The sequence below is a fragment of the Rattus rattus genome, chromosome 1, assembly GCF_011064425.1.
Source record: "Rattus rattus isolate New Zealand chromosome 1, Rrattus_CSIRO_v1, whole genome shotgun sequence".
NCBI classification, from domain to species: Eukaryota; Metazoa; Chordata; class Mammalia; order Rodentia; family Muridae; genus Rattus; species Rattus rattus.
In genome coordinates, this window is record NC_046154.1 from 252,259,526 (window position 1) to 252,285,612 (window position 26,087).

A 26,087-nucleotide genomic window follows, 5' to 3' on the forward strand; every position below is an offset into this window, starting at 1 on the left:
CTGCCAAGTAAGGGCTAAAGAATATACTTAAGAAAATAAAAGGTGCTAGGCGGTGCTGGAGTGACTTTAAGCTAAGCCCTTGGACAGCAGAGGCAGCAGATCTCTGCTTTCGACGCCAGCCTGGTCTACAGTGTAGTTCTAAGGCTACACACCGAGAAATCCTGTCTCGAAAAGAGCATTCACCAGGTGAGGTGGTTCATGTCTGAAATCTCAGAACTTAAAAGACTGAAACAGGAGAATTGAGTTTAAGGTCCGCCTGGTCCACAGAGTAAGACCCTGCACCAAATCAGATAAAACTAAACAAAACCTAAAGCAGTACAGTGTTTAGGAAGACAGGGGATGTAACCAGTGTAGTATGTGAGTACACACATTGGAAAATAATTTACAAAAATTAGCAAATTAAATGGTAGTAAAATATTACTCAGAAAACTAGCTGCAGTGCTTAGGAAACCCGCACTGCTAACAGTGAACGACCTCCTACCGTGCAAAAATGAGGGCTGAGAAAAGGTATAACAGGGACCCTTGTTTCCTAAATTCTCACAGGCAAAAACATGACTTTACTGATGAAAATATAGGTAAGCCACACCATCTAAAATCACTTCCTCTTCTGTTTATCATTTGGGTCAAGGAAAGAACTTGTGACGTGTAAGAACAAAGACCAAGGTATAAGAACCAGGGCCAAAGTGAAGTGACCAGAACCCAAGCTGGTAAGGGGTTTCTCTTACCATCTCTCTGGCGATTTCCAGCGCTTCCTGCAGGCCATAGAGCCTGCCACAGACCAGGTAGATTCCATTGGCCCAGAGAATACAACCCTCATGGACCCAAAATTCGTTGCTGTCAAGAGGTAGTTCAGGGATTTGTAACTCCAGCTCAGGACCGCCTTCTGAAGTGGTAGGTACAGAGGGCTTTGTGTCTGAGGCAGTCTTTTCACTGCTGCCCTCAGCGGCTGCTTTTTTACAAGGGAGCCCCCTGGACAGGGACCGAGGCCCTCCACCACAGTCTTCTGAGCGGTGGCGCCGCTTGAACCTAGGATGAGCAGCTAGGCTCCTCTGCTCCTTCTGCTGCTGCTGCTGCTCCTCCTCCTCCTCGGTGTCAGTTTTAGAACCATTAGAAGCGCTTTTGTGCCGAACCTTGACCTTGCTCTGCATTTCTGTGGACCTCTTAGGAGGTGGATTCTTCGGAAGAGTGGCTGCATAATCTTGCGGATAAAAGGGTCCAAAGAGGTCACCCATGTTACGGTAACTGGCCCACTTGCCACAAAGACAGCAAACCAGGTGCCCCATAACAGAAGATTCTGTTACCACAGGCCCCTGCAGCATAAAGGATGAAGCTGGGAGCACCTTGCTTTCTGTGCTGCTGGGAGGAGGGGTCAGAGATCTCTGACCCTTCCGGCTCCTCACCAATTTGGTCTGTTCTTCTTCTTCAGCATTGATGATTGTACAAACAGCTCCAAGTTCACACTTATTTACTACATGGATGTAAGGGAAAAATGACTTGTTCTTGGCATCAGTTTTATCTAGTGGCTGGGTAGCATACTTTAGCTTGATCTCTGGTTCTTGGGGTTCTACAATGGGAACTGCTTGCTTGGTTTTCCGCTTCCTTGGCTGGGCCCCAGGCTTCCTTCTCTCCCTCCTTTGCCTCTGCTTTTTTGGCTTTGGCTCTCCATCTGCAGAACCTTCTGGCATCTGAGGGGGCTGAGGAGGTGGAGGTGGTTGCTGCTGTTGTTTCTTTTGTTTATTCACGCTACCAATTGGTCTCCCCTTTTTCTTTCCTGATGGGAAATACCCTTTTGGGGGGAAACTTTCTTGTTTGGGTGAAATCATGACTGTATCATTCTCCTTCTCTTCAGTCTTGGGGTTTGCCTCAGGGGTCAATATGCCCACTGGAGCTACATTCTTTGAGTCAGGAAAGATTAGAGGTGCTGCCCCACCTAGGGAACCATCTGGTCTCCCTTGGTTACCACCAGGCTTCTGTGAAGCTGTGGATGTCATAGTACCAGAGGGTTCTTTTCCAGTAGAAGCTGTTTCTACATGTGCCTCTGTCTTGACTTTGTCATCCCCACTGCCACGCCACTCTTCAGAAGGCCCTGGAAGAGGTTTTTCAACATTCGATTCCTGGTTAGTTGCACTGACTAGGTCAGATACCACCTCACCCTTTCGCTTTTCCATCTCAGCCTCCTGATTAGCCACAGTCCCACCTTCCGGAGGAGCACTCTTTAGAGATAGTATATCATCCAGTGTGACTGTGTCTCCCCCAGTCTCAGCACTGTTTGCAGATGCACTCCTCCTAATATTTGGGGATGTGATCTTCTGAACTATAGCTTCCAATTTTAATCCCCGTCCCTTCCGTGGGGGCAGTATTTTGGTCTTAGCAGGGCTTGTCAGGGTAACAGCAGGACAGTTTCTATTGTCTGGGTTTGGAAGGTCCTTGGAGGCATCTCTCTTAGGGATAGACTTGATATCCTGACTGTGAGAAAGATGGCTGTAGGAATTGTACACTTTATCGGCACCTTCCTTTGATGGGTGGAGGAGGCGCCCTTTATCATCAGTGCTGCTGTTTTTTACATCTTGTGACTGTCTCTTACTGGGAATAGGGGAGATAAAAGAACGAACCCGCCTCCGCATGATTAAGGGATTTTGAGAAGAATGATCCTCTTGACCCGGAAGCCTTAACATTACATTACTAGGTTTGGATGACTGTGTAGACTCGGCTAGTCCATGTCCATCTGGCTCATGGGGTGGCCCATACCGTTTTTGATTAGACATTCCTGGAGGTCCACTGCTTTTGGCTGGAGAAGTCTGCCGAGAAAGATCCCAACAAGACTCTTGTAACTTCTGAGAGCTGTGCTTCAATTCCATGCTTTTGGCAGGCATGCCATCACTAGACATGAGACAGCGCCCAGCTTCCTGAGTGCTTGGGTCATGGTATGTACCTACTGGTGGGCCATACATCATACCATCTTTGTCATTTTTCAGGGGGCTCCGTACTCTGTCAAGAAACTGCTGCTGCCGTGGGCTCTTCCGTGGCCCTTCCTGCCTATGTTGTGCAGCAGCAATCACTCCCTGAGCAGAACTGCTGGCCCAATCTTTATACTCCTCTTGTTGCTGCTGGTACATTTGTCTCTTATAATGAAGCTGGGAATTCAAACCAGTATTAGGGTCCCCATAAGCATGAGCCCTGGTATTTGTGTGGTAAGCAGAGGCCAGGCTTTCTGAGTTGGGAGAAAAAGGAGCATGTAAAGAACTCCTATTGGCCCTCTCTGAAAAAGTCATATGTGGGTTCATGTGATGAGGGTCTCCCCCTGGGCCTCTGCTCCTGCCTGGAGACATCTTCAATTTTTCTGCAAAGTCATGGTACTGAGAAGAGGACCGACCTCTCATAGTCTCCCGGCTACCAACTCTACCAGGGACCCGCCGCATTGGTGTGGACCTGCTATCTTGTGGGCCATAGTCTGAAATGGAATCATGGGCTGCTGCTCCAGGACTGGCATTGCCACGGTAAGTCTCATGCTTGATGCTGGTAGGGTGGCAGTGGTCTCCAGATTTCTTGTTGAAACTAGCTTGAGATTTGGATTGTTCAAAGTCTTCCTCTTTTATCTGCCCACTCTGGGATTTCAACTTTGTTTCCATGGACACCAATCCACCAGGAAGAATGACTGACTGACTTAAACTTGGGTTGAGACGTTCATTCCTCCCAATTCTGGCATCAGCACCCATGTGTCCCAGAGAGTGAGCCCCTGGGTCCCTGACAATCTGTCTTAGTGGGGAAATATCACAGATTACTGACCTCCTTTCAGAAAGGGAGCCCCCAGGCTCATGGGCTGATGATGAAGGTTCTATCTCAAACTTTCTGGGAATGGGGTAGTCAGACAAACTGATCTGCTTCATTTCTGGAGCTGTGCTGCTTGACTTCCGTTCCCATGGTCCCCAGTGGGGATTTTCCAACAGGGATCCAATACTCTTGTTCAGAAGGCCCCTGCTGGTTAATTCATTGGTTTGACTGACTAAGATGTTGGGCCTTGCAGTTCCTTCCAGGCCACTAGCCATCCCTTGATGTTCCTGAGCACTTCTAGGATACCTTCTGTCAGGATGGTGGTGGTAACCCTGAAGCACTTCCTGTAGGAGACTTGGGAACTTCTCATTTCTACCTTTTCGCTCCCCATGACTGCCAAAATCCCCCTTTTCTTGTCCAGAAGGATACTGAGGAAAACCACTGACATTTCGTGGTACAGCTGACCCAAAACTCTCTTTGTAACTATAGCGCAAACTTCCAGGAGACTTGCTAGGCTCAGTCCTGCCTGTGAAGCTTGGGCCTACTGCAGAGTGGCTACCCTGGCCACTCCCTTCTCCATTGTGGTTAGAGCTGTTGCTGTCCCCATTCCTGTTCCCCTTGCCCCCGCCTCCCAGGGGCTCTGACTGTGGAAGCGCTGTGTGGCTCCCTTCCTTTGCAGCACTATTGCTCGGTGGCCTCTGACTGGCGGCAGGGTCATCCTCCTGCGAGCTTTTATCTTGTCCACCAGATTTTTCTACCCGGCCTGTCATGGCTTCTCGGGAGACAATCACCCCAACTGTCTTCTCGTTGACTTTTGTGTTCCCCTCAGATGACAGTGATGTGTCCTTAGCACCTGGAGAGGCAGCCTCTTCCCTAGCAGCAGGACTGGTACTGAGCCTAGGGGCCTCATTCTGAGCACCTTGCGTGGGTGAGGAGCCAGCTTTCTCTGAAGCTCCACACTTATAGGTGGTGTCAGAGCCAGTGCTCTGCCCACTTAGTTGCCTCACTCTCTCGCCTTGATCTTCTGAACTACTTGAGCAGCCTCCATCCAGTGACTCTGCCATGGGGGACTTGAGTTGTTCTTCAGGCTGTGAGGAGCCTTCTGAGTTTGTACAGCTATCTGCTTTCTTAGATGATGATGAGGGCCTCTTAGAAGTCTTCTTCTGAGGTGTCAAGGCATCAGAAAGTAACATGTGCTGGACAGTATTAGGAAGATTGGCCACTTGAGTACTCAGAGCACTCAAGCTACTCAACCCAGGATCAGTCAGCCGCTTTTCCGGCACCCCTTCTAATCCAAACCCTTTGAATCCTGCAGCGTGAGAATTAGGACTGGGCATCATTGATGGAGTTGGACTGAGCTGAGGCATTAACTGTAAAATTCGGTTTCGGGAACTCATAGATACATTGCCTTGCCCACACTGGAGATTCTCACCACTCTGCATGAGAGGAGAAGGGGTAGAGCTACAGCTTGGAGACTGAACCACAGAAGCAGCTGGAGAAGGGTTAGAAATAGGGCTGAAGTTCTGGTGAAACTGCATAGGGGACCTTACAGGAACCTCAGGCTGGTTGTACTGCCCCACCTGGCTTTGCAGAGGCAGCTTGGTGGCAGCATTTGTGTACTGCATCACATGCTGGGGGGGATGTTGCTGCTGTTGCTGCTGCTGCGGCGGCGGCTGCTGCTGCTGCTGCTGAGGTTGTGGCTGCTGCTGTGGCTGCTGCTGTCCCTGCTGGGATCCTGGTGGAATCTTTGCCTGTTCAAAATTTTTCATAGACTGAGGTTGATAGCTATAATTTGACTGTGTCCCATAAGCCTGTGCATTAGAACCCACATTATGCCCTTCATATTGAGATCCAGCATTCACGCTGTAACTGCCATCATAGCTCTGTCCAGACTGACTGAAACGCTGTGGTGAAGGAAAGGAGGAGGAGGAAGAAGAGGAAGCAGAAGACTGGTAGTGCTGCCCAAACTGACCCACTCTTAACTGATAACCAGCAGAAGATGGCAGAGCTGAGGGCCGCTGCATTGGTTGTAGATGGGATGAGCCAGAGGCTGGCTGTCCAGTGGCTTGTGGCAGAGGCTGATGGGATTGGTAAAGCTGTTGTCTCAACTGCTGTACTTGCTGCTGTTGCTGTTGCTGCTGTTGCTGCTGTTGCTGCTGCTGCTGCTGCTGCTGCTGCTGTTGTTGTTGGCTAGAGGCCTGCTGTTGATACTGAGCACTCCCAGGAGAGAAAGGCCCTGTGTAATCCTGCTGATAATGAGACACACCACCAAGGGCAGAGTGCTGTGCTTGAAATTGGCTCACATGACCCTCGCTCGCATACTGATTGCCAAAGCTGCTCCCCTGGGGAGGTCCATAGCTCTGCACAGGCCCAGAAGGCCTTCGCTGAGGAGGCTGTGGAGTTCCTGCTGCCACGGTATCTTTGTTGCCTGCCATGTAGTAAAAATCTCCAGCTTCTTTCCTGAAACCCTGATAGCCTTGATGGCCAGAGGTCTCACTAGCCATTGCTGCCGCTGTCGCAGCTGTTCCTCGCCGTCCACTACTGCTGCTGCCAGTGCCACTGCTACCACCACCTGCTCCCCCAAAATTCTGGAACATCTGGGCCTGACGAGGGCTGAACTCTTCTATTCGGGATGAGCTGTGCACCTCCTGTGGGTAGCTCTGCTGGTTTCCGTGGTAACTGCTTTGCTCCCGAAACGACTGCATACTGTTCAGCAGCACAGCAGCAGGCCAGCAGCCCTCCTAGAAAGGGAAAGAAAGAAAGAAAGGAAAGCATGAGACATGCATCTGCATGACACTAACAAAGATCAAGACTAAATAACTCAGTGACCAGATAAAGCTGATCACTTAAATATTGTCTCCCTTTTCTATCCATTTCTAATAATGCAAAAAAGCAGGTAAATGGTCAAAAGAATGAAGGAGTCTGTAATATAACGAAGACACAGTCAATAAAAAATTCCATTAGATAAATGAACCTGAAAATTTCAACTGGAGTAAATATTGGAATATATTATTTCAAGCAAATAAAAACAATTTTTTATTAACTTCAGTTAGAGTGAGGTGACAAGAGCCCCTTTCATTTCTTTATTTTCACGCCTTAGACTGGCCACTAAACTAAGGCGCCTCAAATAATGATGGAGCAGTTATTTCAGGGATTGCCTACTCCAATCACTGACTGAGACACAACCATCCTGAGAACCAAAGCCAGTTCCTCAAAATCAAGTGCTTATGGTGACTAGTGACTCTGGGACACTCAACTCTGTTACTACGGATTCCTTATACTGCACTCATCAGATCTGACTGCTTCTTGACATAAAATTGTTTCCAAAGTACCTCTCCTGACCACCTATCCTCAATTTCTAGATATTAGGGCTATTTTGATTTAGGCCAGAGAATGGAAGTTACTGATCTTTCCAGAGTTTGGGGTTTTCTTTCTTTCTTTTCTTTTCTTTTTTTTTTTTTTTTGAGATTTACAAGAAGTACCTCTAATTTCCATATGACTTTCCATTTGCCAATCTAGTATTTGGTCATTATGATCATCCCTACAGTAAAGACCAAGCATTAGCAGTTAGCAAGGCCTCCTCCTGGGCATCCTATTTAAAAACAGCTACTATGAAACTTAGCCTCTCTCCTTCCTCCTCTACTTCATTCCCTTGGTCCCAATACAGCTGCAGTATGGTCTAATAAATTAAAACAAAGGAATGTTTACTGTGTTATCTCTCCTTTAAAACTAAAATGAGGGCAAAGAGGTGGCTTAGCAATTAAGAGCACTGACTGCTCTTCCAGAGGTCCTGAGTTCAATTCCCTGCAACCACATGGTGGCTCCCAACCATCTGTAATAGGATCCTATGTACTCTTCTGGTGTGCATGAAGACAGCTGCAGTGTACTCATGTAAATAAAAATAAGTAAATCTTTAAAACTAAAATGAAAGCTCCTAAAGGGCAGAGACTGCTGTTCCTTGCTATAATTTTTATATGCCACTCAACCAGTAAGGAGCAAAAGCTGCACTGATGATCAAATGGTTTAAGCATTAGCCCTTACAGAACTAGCACCATTCAGAGATGGTGATAAGTGGGTGAGAGAAACAAAGTATCATCAATCTAAAAGCATAGCTGGAAGACAAGGTGCCTATAACATCCTTTGGGTCCAGTTCTAAGGAAAAAGCCAACATAATATAGGGACTTCAGAAAAATCACAGCAGATGTATATCAACCCTAAACTCTGAAAGCTTAACCCATTTAAAAAGATGTTTTTTACGTGTGTATGTCTGTGAAAGTATATGTTCTATGTGTGAGGATGGCCCTGGAGGCCAATTAGAGTAACAGGCAGTTGTGAGCTGCCCAAGATAGGTGCTAAGAACTGAACTCAGGTCCTTTAGAAGAGCAATAAAGCATTCTAAACTACTGAACCACCTCTCTAGCCCCAAATGTGGACATTTTTGGTTTGTTTGATATTTTTGACATAGGGTCCATGTACCCATGGCTGTCCTGGAACTCACTACATAGACCAGGCTAGCCTCAAACTCAGAATCCAGAGATCCTTCTGCCTCTGCCTCCTGAGTGCAAAAATTAAAGGAACTTAATACTATGTCTCGTTCCTGACACATTTCTAAAATACCTTATATCTAGAAATGGGACTAAGTCTGATTATATATAGTCACATGACTCAAAGCTATTCTGTAGATGTTCATATACTAAAAATGTCAGTGCCTGAAGAAAAATACTTATCACTTTCAAATACCTCTGCAACAGTTACCAGTCTCCCCATGAGTCTGCTGAACCCATGAACATCTACTTAGGTGCCACAGAATGCTTAATCGTGTTCCAGCAATTACATGTACTAACACTCATTTTACAGATGAAGAAGGCACAGAATTCATCAAGAATTCCTGAGAGCCCAGTGTGGCAGCCCCATAGGGCATATTTATCATACTAAGATTAGACAGAATTTTGGTTGTTTTTTTTTTTTTTAAGGTGGTCCCTGAGTGCTGCCCTCCAATGCTGTTCCAGTTGGTTCTCTACCTCATCTGTCATCTTTAGGACTGTCAAGAACAATTCCATCATCTAAACTTCCCTTGTTTGTATCATGCTTCTAGTTTTTAGTGATTAGTGAAGGATAAATTGAACAAAACAAAGTTAGCAGTCAGGTGAAGGTATGAAAAGCTACGTCCAGAGATAATCTCTGTACAAGTACTGTCCATGTTGTTTAGTTAATTCTTCCATAATAAAACTACCTTCTGAAGGTTTGAATGTATAAATAGTTGTACCAGCTCCCTATTTTTCCCTAAATCAGAGCCACCAGGAGCTAAAGACCATTTTAGGCATCAGCTATTTGGCCTGGGGTTACCTGGATACTCCTATCTCCACAGGAAAAACAGATATGGAACAATTTCTCTGCAGTCCTGTTCCTAGCTCTCCCCTGAACATTCTTTCACTGTGGATTATCCCTCTCTTCCTATAGTAAGAGTTTACAGATTTGAAAAAGAAAAAAAAAACAAAAACAGTAGCCATTATCTCCAGCAAAGCATCAGATGACCTACATATTCTTGGCACATGTGAGATTTAAGTACTAAAAGGTGTTCCAAAATCATCCTTGTAGAAGCTTCTAGTCAAGCAGTTATGAGGTCCAGAACTTTGAGCCTACACATCCCAGTCCCAGTTGTGGAGTGTTCTCTCCAGCCTGGTTTGGAAAGCTGGTGACCTCATTTTTATAGAAAACTAGTATTAACTTTTGTTGTCTGTCATCATCTAAGAGCATTATTCTCTCCAATCCATTCTTTTCTCCCCCAAAGACCCCTCAAGTATCTTCAAGAAAGATTTAACTATTGACCTATGCCAGAATGACAGCAGAATGTATTCCTTGTTCAAACAACAACAGAAAAAAAGCTCAGTCCTGGAGTTAATTCTATTTAGACCCCCTGTGAGAATATACTAACTGCCCTCTAGGCTCCACAGAGACAATGGACAGGCTTTACTACCCTCTGGCTTCTGGCCCAGTTTGGAAACAGTGAAAGAAATTTACTCTCCTGGCCCTGACTAGGCAGTTTCTGAGGCTGGTAAAGACTTTCTACCAACAGGCTCTGTCAGGTGTCTGGCAATCTAAACATTTAGCCATCTTCCCTGAGCTCAGAAATTACTTCTTGTGCAGGAGGTATTAACAACTCCCCATGAATGCCAGGCTAGAAGATGCCACTTTCCCTGTTTGGTCATCCTTCTGCATGGCTGTCCATAGCCCTTCCTGCACATTCAGCAGGTCAGGAGCTGGAGCTGGGGCTGCAGCTGGGGCTGGGGTGGTGCTACTTCTTAGAGTCTTTTTCAGAGGCTTAAAGTGTCCAGAGAGAAGTGCAGGGGAGATTAGGAAGACAGAAGAAACCGAGAGGCTGAGAGTTCCTGGAGGTAACTGCAGCTGACACAGACTCCCAAGCAGCTCCCAATCAAACTCCCAAGAATATGTACTATGATGTTCCAGTTTCTGGTAATCAACAATCTGACAGGCTTTCCCAATCCCAGTTCTTCCCATCCTTGCTCTTATTGGTATTAGAATTATGTTTTAATAAATTCCTTAGACCATATTCTTAATAGAATACAAAGCTTCTCTTCTCCTGAACAAAATATAAATGGTACAATTAAACGTGCCTTCTGTTTTCTACTGGGACCCTGACTGATAAAGTACTCTCATTCCCAAAATTTCAGAGTACACTATTATGGAGAGTGAAAAACTCCTGTTCCATACAATATGGTATACAACATGGACTAAAAAAGAAACACTTAAGAGATGTCAATGTACACAGCAACACTGCAGAAAATACACAAGGTTCAAGAGTAGCAATCAGGAGGTAGGCGATGAACCAGAATGTGCAGAATTCATTAACTATTATAGTCAGGGTTTCCATGAAATGATGCTAAGTGGTGCCATTTGTAGAGGAACCGATTTCTACAAACATGATGTGTATTTATTCTTACAAAATCAATTTTGGAAACAAGGTCTCTATTGTACTTCCCAGGCTGGCCTGAAACTCACAGCAATCCTCCTGCCTCAGCATCTTAAGTACTGAGATTATAAGTAAGCCACTACATCTGGCTCAATTTATTTTCAACAGCAAAAATAACGAATGCTGTTGTTTTCCTGACTATCTCAATGTCTTACCCTGAACTACTACTTACAAAGTAAATTACAATTCATAATTTTTGTTTACAATGCACTGCCCAATCACAGCCCTGTTCTTTTCTATTTGTTCTATCCTCTAGTTCTGAGGTGGCCACTCCCATCTTCCTGATATAGAAAATGTTCCCAAGGAGTTCTCTGTTTCAGTACCCATCATGGAAACAACAGAGTTAAGACTTCCTCCAGTTGCTACTTTGACAATATCACATTCCCCACAGTCCTGGATAACCTACGGCATCTTCCTGTTTCTGCTGTCCTGCCTAACAATTGTGTTCAAAAGTGCCTCTGAGCCATTACCCTTCTCACCTCTCTAAAACATCCAGTCCAGAAATGCACTCCCACCCTATCAGGTCACATGGGCCCCAGGATCCCAGGAGTTGCTGAAATATGTCATCTTCTCTACAAGTTATCCTTACAGCAAAGAATTTGTTGGTTTACTTAAGAAAACCAAACAGTAAAAAGTGTTTACCTTTAACCAGTATTTATGGAATGTGCTACTAATACCATGAATAATTATATATTAAGCAACTTCCAACATGGCCAGCTGTCCATTTTCCCTAAGTGTATGCAGATAAACACAAGGGGGAAAAAACTGATCAATTATGACATGTTCTAAGTCATTTTTCTAGACATGTTGGGAGTTGATATGCTTTAACTTAAATTCTTTTGATTCTAAAATTCATGATCCTTTTCCTATACCATATGTTAAGTAAGAACCATCCCAAATACACTTGTTTTTCCTTTTTGAAAATCCTGACCAGTAACTTGAGTTAATTAACAATGGTTGTTGCTTATCTGGTGCATGCCCAACACATGCTACACATACTACCAGGTACTTTACATAAATGTTAATAGTCTCTCTCCTTACTATGACCTACAAGGTTAGTACTCTTATAAACCAAGGTTTAGAAGTTAAATCATGTGCTTCATAGACAGACAGAATAGGAAATGTCTACTCTAGAGCCAGGCCCAATGACACACAACTTTAATCTGAGCACCTAGGGAGGTAGAAGCAAGTAGGCATATGTCTTGTGAGTTAGAAACCAGCCTGCTCTACATACCGAGTTCCAGGCCAGTCAAAGCTACATAGTAAGAACCTGTCTCAATAACAACTTAAGAGAACATATCCCATCTGGTGAACTTAGGCTGAGGGCAGTACAAACATAACAAAAGCAGTAAACATTCTTACAAACTTCTGAAGATATAAATTGGTAATTAAAAAAATTGTTCCAGCAGGATCTGTAGCAAATTATGGTATACTACTTACATAGTACATAGTCATTGTGAAGATTCTAGTCACATGAAATGCATACCTGTGCTATGACTGCATATGAAAATTGGACATTCTTATAGATGGAGGACAAAGGAAATGATTTGGAAAGACGAAATCTTTTGAGGATATACAGCCTCACACACAAACAAAATTTTATATAATACATACATATATACAACTATATATATACCTTATACTACTGGACTCTACATCATATCTCAGTAGTGTCTGTCTGTACTGTCTGTCCTGCTGACAACAAACCACTTCTTTGCCCAAGGGAAAAAGGCACAAGGCACCCCACAAACCCAGAGGCATGGAGGATGACCAGAGAGGCCATGGACTAGGGACTCAGAGCCAACACACTGTATACCTCACACACTGCAGTGCCCAAGTGGCATGCACTCACTGGCTCAGGATTTTGTTTCTTTGCTTTGCTTTTTCTAATAATTAAGTTTAAAAGCTGGGTATGATAATAAATGCCTTTAATTCCAGCACTCAAAAAAGGCAGAGGCACTTGGATTTTTGTGTGTTCAAGGCCAACCTGGTCTACACAGAGAGTTCCAGGGGAGCTGGGGCTAAGTAGAGAGACTCTGTCTCAAAGGGGGGGGGGGCTTAAAAACAACCCAATTCTCCAATTCCCCAATTCCCCACTATGTATTACATACCCAATGGGTAAGCTTATTGGACAAACTCCCCAAAGAGCCCAGAAAATAAAGTGTCTCATCAACTGCCTCCTCTTCCCTACAAAGAATGAAGCTCCTAGAAGCCTGACTGCCACTCACATTCTGGCCCCCGTGCCCATCCCCTTTTCTGTCTATCTTATACACAGGGGTATCCCAAAGTCAATTCAAATAGACAGATGAGAGATCCTGACAGCTCCACAGTTACCAGAAGGAGGACAAGAAAGCGGGACTAATTGCCCCTTGGGTTAACTAGGGAGGTCTCCCCCTAAGTATGTTATGAGGGCTTTGGGGTGTCACTGAATTTTCTTTCTCATTTAAATGTTAACAATACATCACAGTAAAATACAGACGAAACGAAGGAAATTGACAATCACTGCTGCCACATAAGGCAGTGTCTCTCTCTGTAAACCCTTCAACATAATTTTAAATTAGGAGTCAAAAGACAGGGGCTGGAGAGATGGCTCAGAGGTTGAGAGCACTGACTGCTCTTCCAGAGGTCCTAAGTTCAATTCCCAGCAACCACATGGTGGCTCACAACCATCTGTAATGGAATCTGGTGCCCTCTTCTTGTATGCAGACATATATGCAGGCAGAACACATAATAAATCTTTTTAAAAAATACTTCTAGAAAAAAGTCAAAAGACTAATTCAAAACAGAAGTAGGTAAAAAGCTATACGAGCAAAATCACAAACTTTTTGAAAAGCCCCTAAAAGTTTAAAACAAACTGAATATAGCTAGACAAAATGGGCCAGTTTCAGAAGTCAAGACAGATTGGTTTAATAACAGTATTAATTTCACTTTGAAATAATTCCAAATACACAGAAAAGTTCTAAGTACTTATACACCTTTTAGCAAGATTGCCCAACTCAGTGTTTTACCTCATTTGTTAAGTTTTCTTTATGTACCCAAAGCCACCAGTTCCCAATCACTATGAGAAATCTAAAACACAAACACTTACTCTTCTGCATAACAGAACGCAAGCCTCCACATCAGGAAGCTAACACTAACACTAGTACTGCAAAAACACATTAATACTACACTACCAATTCAGCCCACAGGCCTTATCTCAGTTATGAGAATGGCCACATTTCCCCCTCTTTGTGGTACAACATTTCATCCAAGTGACATGTCTCTGCTGCTGTCTATTGATCTGAAGTAGCCCCTCATTTTGCTGATTTTTATGTCCCTGCTAGGTCCTTTCATTTCATGGGGTCACCCCTCAGCCTAAGACTGGTCTGCATTTCCTAATGGCCAGACTGACAGCAACACAAGACATACCACATAAGCAAAACCAACAGCAACCAATCCTCCTACACTGATGATGTTAACTATATCAAGCCAATGTCAAACAGGTTGATGATGTCAAGCCAATGTCTAGTGGGTTCTTCTAAAGTACTATCATGCTCCTCTTCAAAATAATCACTTTGCTGGATCTGTCAATAACCTGTTCTTTGTCAAGTATCAACTAACAGTCAACATCCAAATGGCCACCCCCGCATCTCTATGACACCTGACAGTTGGTGATACTCTAGCCTTCATTCTGTCTACATTCATCAAAAGGCACAGTATTGGCCTCTTCATCTATTTGCCACTCAAAAGTCCCAGATTTGGCCAACTGAAAATTCAAATAACTTTGGAGCCAGCCTGACATTTTCTGGTCTTTAGAATGACTCGCCCATTTCCTGGCAAAAGACACTTCAAACTCATCTGGTATTTTCCCAGCTCCAACTCCTAGAAGTAGCCATTTCCCCAAAGGCAAGTCCTCTTGAAGGAAGATGATTCAGAACAAAGATGTAGGTGCTAGGACTGAGACTAAGAGGCCAGTGCTCCTAGCCTGAAAGTGCTGTGCACCCATGCTTACCATCCCTGAACTGTTTCTACAGATGTAGTTCCATACTTATAAAAATACTTCTCAGGCCAGCCTAACACATCTCCTTGTTATCAGTCCATGTTTGTTAATTCCTTTGTCAGACAGTAAGGAACTTAGCTTCTATAACCTTCAACAAAGACATACAATTTTCTTTTACTCAAGATAAACATCCAAGAATTTCAGTCTCGTCCTTGTACCCTGTTCCTGCTACCTCCCCAGCCACCGATCATTCCACTATCTATGTGGCACAATTCTATTACAGTTTGATAAACTAATTCTAAAATTCATCTAAAAGGAATTCTAAGCAATATATAAAAATAGTAAAACCATAAAGGCAGGAAACCCATACCCTATCCATATATTAAAACTTTTAGTGTACTTAAAATAAAGGACACTAGTATGCCACTTTGGGGTAGTAAAAAACTGTTAAACCTCACCTCACAATATCCATAAAAACAAACTTCAGGCAAATTTAAAAGTTAAACATCTTTTCAAAAATTAAGAGAAAATACAAAAAACATTTAGTCTTTAGGATCAACTGATACTGCTATGGAGGTTTTTGTTCAGTTTGGCTCTCGAAAAAAGTGTCTTGCAAGGTAGCCCAAGCTGTCTCTAACTTAGGATTTTCCTGGCTCAGATTCCTGAGTGTGATGGCTTGTATATGCTTAGCCCAGGGAGTGGCACTATTAGAAGCTGTGGCCCAGTTAGAGTGAGTAGGTGAGGCCTTGTTGGAGTAGGTGTGTCACTGTGGGTGTGGGCTTTTTAAGATTCACCTGGAAGCCAATATTCTGCTAGCAGCCTTCAGATAAAGATGTAGAACTCTCAGCTCCTCTTGGACCATGCCTGCCTAGATGCCACTATCATGCTCCTGCCTTGAGGATAACTGACTGAATCTCTGAACCTGAAAGGCAGCCCCAGTTAAATGTTGTCCTTTATAAGACTTGACTTGGTCATGGTGTCTGCTCACAGCAGGAAAAGCCTAAGACACTGAGTGTTGGTATTATGTGCCACCAAGCACAGCCATTTTCAGGTTTCTATGTGTCTTACTAAATAGAACCTAGATTTCTTGGCAGATTGATTTTCTAAGGAATAGGTAAAGTACAAGGTAAGTAACAGCTCACTCTTCCAGAAAGACATCTGATGGAAATGGAGCCAGTGTCAGGAAGTAATTGTCATTTTATAGGTGTCTGTCTGTCTGTCTGTCTGTCTGTCTGTCTGTCTGTCTGTCTCTCTCTCTCTCTCTCTCTCTCATGCGCAGAGAGAGACAGAATTTATATAATTCAAGGCCTTTTAGCTTCTACCACCAAGACATCTTTCATGGTTATCATGGTCTGCCTTTCATACTCAGGTTTCAGACCTGCAGGTACTGCCCATGCTGCTCCCATGGCTTGACTATCAGTGTCTTTCCATTTTCACTGTTTGACTAACCAGAGTCTCCTGCTTGAACCTGCTCAAATACTCTTCTCTTTTGAGTTAATTACTCCTGTCAGCCATGCAGTTTCAGGCATCATAGACTGAGAATCAGACAAATTCAGTTTAAACTCAGTTTTGTAGCTTATTACTACTAAAATCTTCAATGTGTTATGAACTTCTTTAAGTCTCAGTTTCTTTAAGCACAGGACAGAAATGCCACCCTCTCCTTCTGACCTTGAGAAAACATATGATACAACACACTATTCCGTGGACCTCAATTGTGGAGCACGTGGATGGGCAGGCAGCACTGCTGTTCTCATGAAGCTCACAGCAGGGTCTTGGGCACCACGAGCCTATGGAATCACATTCTGCCTGCTAACCAGCTCACACCAGGCAATCACACATGTGGCACTGCTTAACAAAGACTGATGAAAGGTCTTGAGAAACTAAGGGCCCCAAACTGGAATCCATTAGAAGTCTCCTGGGAGTTTTGAACTAGATGGTGACATGTTCTGGTTTCGGTTTTCAAATGGCTTGACTGTTTCATGAAAAACAAGTAGGGGAGGGGCAGAGCAGAAGCAGAGTCAGTAGAGAGGCTACTTTAGTAATTTGTGTAAGGGATGCTGACTGCACAGATCAATGTAATGTTGGTGGATGTAGTGATATATGGTCAAATAAAGGACATGTTTAGAATTCAGAGCCAACAGAAATTGCTATTGTATCAGAAATAAATGTGAGGGACACAAACAACACAGCGACATTAGCTGAACACCAGTGCTTTACATCCTTCAGAGATGAAAACTCGAATCTGTCCAACTGTAGCAGCCTGGCAGTGGGCTTGTGTAGGTAGCAGACTCCAGCACCAGCTCCTACAATGCGACTGCAAAAACGGGCACCACTGCGGAGAGGGATGAGACTGGAAGCACAACAGGAATCAGGCTTCCGCCTGACACATCATCTCTGAGAGTCTCACTGGAATCCAAGTAGAGAGGGATGCCAGATAGACAGCTGGCATGACTGGAACTCAGGTAAGAATGGGGTAAAGGTAAAGTCAGCAGCATAAAGAATTCAAAGGAAAGAGTAAGATCACCTGAAGCAGGTTGTACATTCAAATCAGAGGATCTTGAATTCAACACTTTAAAAAAACAAAACAAAACAGATGGAAAATCACATGGAGTGACAGCTCCAGAGTACGCAGGACTGAAGAAATGGCTGTGGTTAGGAGCATGTACTGTTCTTAAAGGACCCGAGTTCAATTCTTACCACCCACACCAGGTGACTCTCAACTACCTGCAAGAGGACCTGATTCTCTGGCCTCCCAAAGCACCTGTAGACACATGGACACAAAAGTATAAACAGTAGAAATAAATCTTTAAGTGATTTGAAGGAGGAAACAGGGAGGAGGCTTTAATTGAGGGAGAAGAGGGAAGTCAATATAGAAAGGAAAGAGGGTTTTAAAAAAGGAAGAGGGTAAAATAAAACACTAACAAAACCCCCAAGTTCAGGCAAGAGAAATTCCCTTTAACTGTTGGGCAGGGGAGTTTATAAGACTCCCAAAACAATATAGTCTATTGTTATCCTTGGTGGCCTCCCAGAAGTTGGAGGTAATAAGACCTTATTGTTAAAGGCACCATGCACTTCAGACGAAGGGATCCTGAAGAACTGAAAATATTCTCCTGGAGACTTTTACAGTACAGGAAGGTGCTGTGTGTGTCTATGGTGGTTTGAATGAAAATGGCTCCCATAAGCCCACAGGAAGTGTCACTATTAAGAGGTGTGGCCTTGTTGGAGGAAGTGTATCACTAGGGGTAGGCTTTGAGCTTTCAAGTGCTCCCAGTGTCCCTCTCCCTGTTGCCTGATTCAGATGTAGAACTCTCAGCTACCTCTCCAGCACCATTTCTGCCTGCATACCACCATGTTTCCCATGACAATAATGACCTAAAACTATGAAACTGTAAGCTAGCCCCAATTAAATTCTTTTCCTATTCAGAGCTGCCTTGGCCATGGTGTCTCTTCACAGCAATAGAAACCCTAACTAAAGCAGCTTCCAAGCAAGAAAAGCGACCAACAGCCCTATCCAGCTGCAACACCTATAAGTCACAAGAGTGGCCAGCATGACAAAAATAACTTGAAGGATGAAAGAGTGGCGCCTATATCCTGTTGATAACCAGCAGCTGTCTAACTGAATTAAGGCCCAGTCAACAGGAGAAAAACTATGCTTGATACTTGAAACCTAGTTAACTACATGGGATAAGTGAGGTCTTCAATTTGAGAGAAGAACCTACTTCTAACATTTGGCTAAACCAGCATGACTCCTAACTGCATTCGAAATATTTATCCTTATACCCCTCGTTAAAGCTAAGAGCAGCTCCCACTCTCATCAAAGAAACAACTTTGCAACATAGAGACCATTACAGAAAGCCACAACTGATCAAAATGCCTAGAACAAGTATTATGGGGTGCCGGACCACAATGAATTCATCTACAATACAATTCCTGTACCTAAAACTTAGGGAACATCATGGGAGGGGTTTGGGGGGTGTGGAAGAAGTGTAAGAGCCAAAAGACAAGGAAATTATATAAGACCCAATCTCACATAAATGACATGGAAGTTTCACCCATATCTCAACAACATGATTCCCAAACAATATCTGAAAAAGTATTCCACCAACAGACATAAAAAACATGGAGAGGGAAATCTCACAGGCCCTTACCTCTACACAAAGAAGTACAAGCAACTAGGGAATGCTGGAAGGAGAAACAGTCTTTCCCAGGGATTAACTCCCTAATTGGTTATCCATTACCAAGTAGTCAACACTAAAATAAACACTAAAAAAAAGTAGGTTAAAAAAAAAACCAGACTAATTAGATTAAGCACATTGTACTTATACACATAAGCATGTGTGTGTATGTGTATATAACAAAGAAAAAGAGGCCAAGAATTCAAGAGAAAACAAGGCAGGTTACATGGGCAGGATTGGAAAGAGAAAAGGAAAACAAGGAAACAATGTAATTATATTTTATTTTTTTAAAAAGAATTTCAAGAAACAAACTAACTAAAGATGAAGCATATAAACTAGTTTATTTTCATAAACTTGTTTCTTTTTCATATATGTACTAATACCAGGCTGTCACTTGGTATGATTATTTTTTAAAAAGAAGTTTGAAGCCACTGGCCTAAGAATTAAACTTAAGATTCATCCTCAAATCCCTCTAACACTCAAAGACTTAAGAGGTAAGAAGTCAAAAGGAAGTAAAGGAAATTACTATGAAAAGGAAAGGAAATGTAGACATGGAGCAAACTGTGTATACAGAGTTATGGACTTGGATTGGTTATTTATGACTGGAAAGGAAAAATGTCATTTCCCTGGTTAACTGTTTCATACTGTCCTCTGACCGTGGTCTTACTCTACTTCAATACTTTTGCAGAGTTGAGAGCTTTTTCAGGACAGAACCCCAAATTTTTTTTTCTGAGACCCAGTGACAGTGTCAGCATATTGTAGTAGATACTAAAAAACTAGATTTTGCTGTTTATGAATGTTACAGACCTCATATTCTGCTGTCCCTTCAAACCATGGGTTTAAGCTAGGTACACATCTTTACTCCCAACACTCAGGATGCAGAGGCAGGCAGGTGTCTGAGTTCAAAGCCAGCCTGGTCTACATAGTTGAGTTCCAGGACAGCCAAGGTTACAGAGAGACCGTGTCTCAAATGAGGGTGGTGAAGGTTTTCAAATAAAATCATATTATTTCAACTCCCACACTTTGTGACACACTTTTCACTGTGTTTGGTGAAGGCAGGTCATTTCTGTCCCTGTCACATGCTTTTCTTGCTATTGTGTAATTATTTATATACAGCTTTTTTCTAATCATACTATGTGTTCCATTTACTGTCATATTTGTCTGGCTCTAGAGACCATATTTCCTAGTTTGTATGCTTCACCTTTAATGTTATTTTCTTTCTTTAATTATTTTTCTAAAACAAAATATAATTACATTATTTCCTTGTTTCCCTTTCCTCTCTTCAACCCTGCCTTGTTCCCTCTTGAATACTTGACTTCTTTTTCTTTGTTACATACACATACTGGGAAAGACAATATGATGAACTTTATTTAAAAGAAAAAAAAAAAAAAAAAAGGCAGCCTTCCCTGCACACCAGTTCTGGTGCATCCACTCTGTAACCCAATCATTTGTTCAGCATGAAGACTGTTTTCAAACTGCTTTCAAAATAAATGCTTTAGGCCTTCACTTTCTACCCTCCTGACACCGTAAAGCTAGGACACTGGCAGTCAACACCAATACCAGAAAAACTAAACAATGCAAAGAAACACACAATAAAATAGAACTATATATAGCCCTGGCTGTCCTGGAATACCCTATGTAGATCAGACTGTCCTTAAACTCAGAGATCCATCTACTTAAGACACTCATGTGCTGGCATTAAAGGCACATGTCACCTTACCCTGCCCAAGGCTTTTTTGGTTCCTTATAATAAGTATTTTTAAGTTTTTTTAAGAGGAAGAAAGTGATGAAATTCTACTTCACTAATAAAAGGGTATTTTATAAAGTTTTTTTTTTTTTTTTAAGTTAAACTGTGTGAGAGACGGTATAGCCAGTCATCTTTTGAGAGTTTGGGGGTGGGATTTTTTTGTTGTTGTTGTTTGAGACATGATCTCACACAAGGCCCAAATGCCTTCAAATGAATCATGGAATTGCTTAGTTTCAATCTTAGTGATTCTGTGATTTTAAAGATTTGTTTATTTTATGTATATAAGCACACTGTAGCTGTCTTCACACACACCAGAAGAGGGCATCAGATCCCATTACAGGTGGCTATGAGTCACCATGTGGTTGCTGGGAATTGAACTCAGGACCTTTGGAAGAGCAGTCAGTGCTCTTAACCGCTGAGCTGTTAAGATGATTCTGTGATATTATTAGCCATTCTATGGATGACATAACTGGGGTTAAATAATTTACACAATCTATACAGTTGGACAGTGAAAACAAGCTGAGGCTGGGCCCCCTAGCCCCTACTGTGCCGTTATCAGCTTGTCTTCCTGGAGCAGCTAATGTGCGCTCTGTAGTCTCACTTTTGTTAAAAACTGGTACTGAGTAATAATGACTTTGCTGACATACCATTTACCGTCAAAATCCCACAGAAATCTCTGACATCAACACCTACCTAGAGCTAAGGCACACACAACACTGTAAGAAGTTATTTTCCCCTTTACTTTCTCCACAGTGTAGAACCTTTGATTCTCCTAAGACTGAGCACAGAGCATTCATTCAAATACTGGTAAGCTGGCAGTGCAATCCATCTTCCTTATAAAAACAAAGCTCATATGTGAAGGCCAACATTTTTAGAATGGGGTATAACTTAGCATGCTCAAAGCAAACAAACAACCCAGTTTTATTTCAATCTGTAGGAGGAACTAACAGTTTAAAAAAAAGTTTCTATCCCTGCCTCCAATCTCAGCTTTAAACCTCTGAACTTTAAAGTATAAGGAGAAGCAGGTTGGTTTTTTTTTTTTTTTTAGCCTTGTTACATGGGACTAAATGTAATAAGTCACCACTTGATGGGTAAAAACTGCTTTAATCACTATTAAAATGTAAATAATGCCAATCAAAACAGGATTTTCTTAAAGCTTTTTTCCTTAAAAGGGCTTTTGAAAATTACTTTCCAAAGCTGACCATTAAAAGCAAGCTTCTACATTTAGTTCAACAAGCTCTTGTAACACTATACATCTGAATTTATGGTAAGTTAAACCCAAACAACACACTGTAAAAACAACAGTGCCAGCTAACAATTCCAGAAAAGAATGTAAAACAGGACAAATAGACTTTAATGTGTCTTGGCCTTCTTGAACAAACCAATGAGAAAAGTAAGTCAACCAAAGCATTCCAACTTTGATTTTATTGAAGGTACCAAAGTCACAGCTCAAACATAAATCAAACAAAAGACAGAACCAAGTTCTCGGAATCTAGTCCACTCCAGATAAAGGCCAATGGACCTTTTAACAGTTTACTCTCCATACAGCTGAGGACGGAGGCACAGGAGGAACATATACTGATGATGAAGTTCTGTGAAACAAAGAAACTGAGAAAAGTAGGTCAGTAGATGGTTGTAAAATTCCACTGTTGCCACAAACTCACCACAACTCCAAAACAATATTAGCTCTCAATCTTTCTACTTTATTTTTTAAGCTGTGTGTGTGTGCACATACATATACGTGTATGCGTGTGACTTGCATGTGGAGGACATACAACAACCTTGGATGTCATCCTCAAGAACATCAACATCCTTTGAACTGGAGTGCACGAATTAGTGTAGCAGCCAGTGAGTCCCCGAAACCCTGTCTTGACCTCCTCAGGGCTGGGGTTACAAACATGAGCCACTTCACCATGAGTTCTGAATATCAAACTACAGCCATTGTGCTTACAGTCAAGTGCATTCCTGACTGAGTCTCAGAGCTTAGTGTCAGTAGACTCAAGTTATTTCTAGAACATTGAGCCCCTCCCTCCCTCCCTCCCCCTCTCATATGTATGTGTATATATATTTATAACATATGTAATAATGCATATATTATATATATTAAAAACTCAAATCCACAAAAGTCTACATCTAGAACTAGTTCAAAGATTTAAAACATATCAGAAATATAAAACTTCAACTTCAAATTAAGAAGAAATAGTCTCTTCACAATGTCCAAGAAGGGCACAAACAATTGGCAAGTTGGACGGTAAAGAGAAAGTTAAGGGTTGGGGATTTAGCTCAGTGGTAGAGCGCTTGCCTAGGAAGCGCAAGGCCCTGTTCTGGTTCCCAGCTGGGAAAAAAAAAAAAAAGAACCAAAAAAAAAAAAAGAGAAAGTTAAGCAGCCTAGCGGTAGTGGCGCATGCCTTTAGTCCCAGCACTCCATGGTCTACAGAGCTCCAGCACAGCCAGGGCTACACAAAGAAACCCTGTCTTTAAAAAAAAAAAGGGGGGGGCGCAAGAGCAAGAGGAGAGCGAGAGAGTGCTACAGTTAAGAGCTTTACAGAGGACCAGTTGGTTCCTGGGTGTATGTAGGTGAAAGAATGGCCTTACAATTGCCTATAACGGCAGCTTCAGAGGATCTCTAGTCTCCACAGGCACTACACTCACATGCACATACACAATTTAAAAGAAATCTTTTAAAAAATAATTGGCAGGTTAATTTAAAGTTAGGAGATCACAAAGAAACACAAAAGGAACCAACAAGATGGCTCACCTTGTCTGCCAATAAAACTAAGACCCAAGACAGACCTGAGATTATTCCCCAAAAATCAATTCCCCAAGTTTTCTAACTGTCCTGCCACAGGCACACAAATACACTGCACATAACAACAAATAATAATATAATTTAAAAAATAAAAAAGGTAAATCAGTTCAGCAGCATAAGATCTGCACAAATGCTGTGACTTCCAAACCACATTTTAGATTCTCATATTACTAAGGTAAGAGGGCAGGAGGAATGTAAACATAATAAAGAAACAAAGAAAAACTCCTGATAATTGTTTTAGCTGTCTTTCTTCAGAGGTCTGAGGAGCAGTGACTCCCCAGCATCCCCTCAACTGATAACTTCTCTTATGTGATATCCTGAGGAGTCAAGAGGGTAGAAGTTGGTACTATTAGACAGGACACACTAGTGTCTATCCTGGGAGAAGGAATGGTTAGCACTATTCTCACCTGCTGCAGTCAAGCCAAAATGAAGAGGTCAAAAATTTTTTTTAAAGTTTTAAAAAGGGGCTGGAGAGATGGCTCAGCGGTTTAAGAGCACTAACTGCTCTTCCAGAGGTCCTGAGTTCAGTTCCCAGCAACCACATGGTGGCTCACAACCATTTGTAATGGGATCTTTTCTGGTGTGTCTGAATACGGTTACAGTGTACTCATATACATAAAATAAATAAGTAAATCTTTTTAAAAAAGGTTTTAAAAAAATTCTAGAAATAGAATTATATTTTAGTAAGCAAAATAAGAAAATATACTTTTATTTTTAGCAAGGTACAACTAAGTCCCTATTATGTTGTTTGGTATTGATTCTTCTGAATATGTTGAAGAAAGTATTATATTTAGAATCAGGAAACCTAAGTTTAAACACTTCCTAGTTTTTATCTCTTGTAAAAACCTACCCATAATACTTTCCTCATTTGTAAAAATGAAATACCTCACAGTAACGAACTACAATAACGTAAATTATCCTCATAGTGTCTCCACTTGAATCCTCTCTGAGGTCAACTTCTAAACTAATTTTTAAAAAATAGGAAAAGGGGGAGGGGATTTGGGTAGGGGTGGGGCAAAAAAAAAAAAGAAAAAAAAAAGGCAAGAGATAAGCAACAAGAAAACAGAAAACAGAGTAGCCACAGATCAAACAAAAGCCAACCCTAAAAACAATATATAACAAAGCCTACTTGGCAGTAGTTAATTTCCACATCACTGTCTAATGTGAAAAGGAGGAAACTCCTATCCTGGGCCTATAGTTCATTCGTAAAAACATCCTCATCTGTCCTCTCTAATTCAGTCAGGAATGCAAAGGTCCATCTCACTCCCCACTGTAGGGACCACAAGCCACCAAAGGGCCATCTCACTCCCCGCCTAGTTGCTACTCTTCCTAAGCAGGAACACTGCCTGCCTATCAGAACCCAACTCAGAGGTAGAGACAGCCTTTCAAGTAAGTGCAAGAATTTCTCTTTCTTGTCTAATCACTGGCATAAAGCTAGTAAACACCTGAACCTCAAGTCATTCTAAAGTTTATCCAGAGAACAAAAGGCTAACTAGAAGGTAAAACCACACCCAAGCTAAAGTTGAAAGTAAGAAACCAAAAAGGGTATTTTATGAAAAGTTAGTGTGGTAAACTGTCCTCCCAGAGCTTGAGAGGATAAGGTAGGAGCACTGTGCTGCAAACACTGAAGGTCAGGCTGGTGAACACAGCTGGGTGTAGCAACCCAACCACAAAATCAAAAAGGGTAAAACATTTTAACAAAGTAGTTCACAATTGTCCAAGTGTTGAAAGGAGTAGCTAAAATTTATGGAATCATTACCCCACCAAACAATCTGACTGGCTTAGTTACTAGATGAATCAGCATAATCACCTATGAAATACAACTATTATTTCCATTTTCTCTTGATAAGAAAATAAACACACAGAATAGTTAGGTCACTTGCTTAGATGCACACTGTGAACAAATGGGAGATTTTTGAAAGTCAGGCATGGTAGAACTGGCCTTCAATCCCAGCACTCAGGAAGCAGAGGCAGATGATCTCTGTGAATTCAAGGCCAGCCTATTCTACAGAACAAGTTCCAGGATGGCCAGGGCACAGAGAAAAACAGAACAAATCAAAAATTAGGCAACTAGTCCTAGAAAGATGGCTCATCAATTAAGAGCACTGGTTGCTCTTAGAGAGGACCTTGGGCATCACATGGTGGCTCAAAATCATCTGTCCCAGAGGATCCAATGCCCTCTTCTGACCTCTGTGGGTATTACCCACATGTGGTGCATAGACATACATGCAGACAAAATATTCATACACATAAAAACAAGTAAATCTTTTTTTAAAAAAAAAAAAAATCAGTCAACAAACCAATAAACTGCCACTGTGTAATTTCCCCAACCAGCTCAGCTAGCTATACTGACTAGCATGCAAATCAGGATTCAGTGTTAGCTTTAACCTTATGGCCACTTAGTTTGAGGTTACTGTTACAGTAACTTGAGTTTATAAAGATAAGAACTCACTTTCTGCTTCTAGTTATAAACTAACTTTTCTGTATGTGGGAAGGACTAAGTAAAATATAAGCACATGATTTTTTATTTATTTTTTTTGTTGTTCTTTTTTTTCGGAGCTGGGGACCGAACCCAGGGCCTTGCGATTGCTAGGCAAGCGCTCTACCACTGAGCT

General features: G+C 42.3%; 1 protein-coding gene across 3 annotated transcripts in view; it reads right to left on the minus strand.

Annotated features, from left to right (window-relative positions):
* Positions 1–26,087, minus strand: part of Tcf20 (transcription factor 20) — a 99,922-nt gene that overhangs the window by 42,138 nt on the left and 31,697 nt on the right. For all 3 annotated transcript variants that reach the window (XM_032918570.1, XM_032918567.1, XM_032918562.1), the window contains exon 2: positions 726–6,512. In XM_032918570.1, the coding sequence (XP_032774461.1) occupies positions 726–6,476 (5,751 nt within the window). In that variant the 5' untranslated portion in view covers positions 6,477–6,512. The remainder of the gene's footprint in view (positions 1–725; positions 6,513–26,087) is intronic.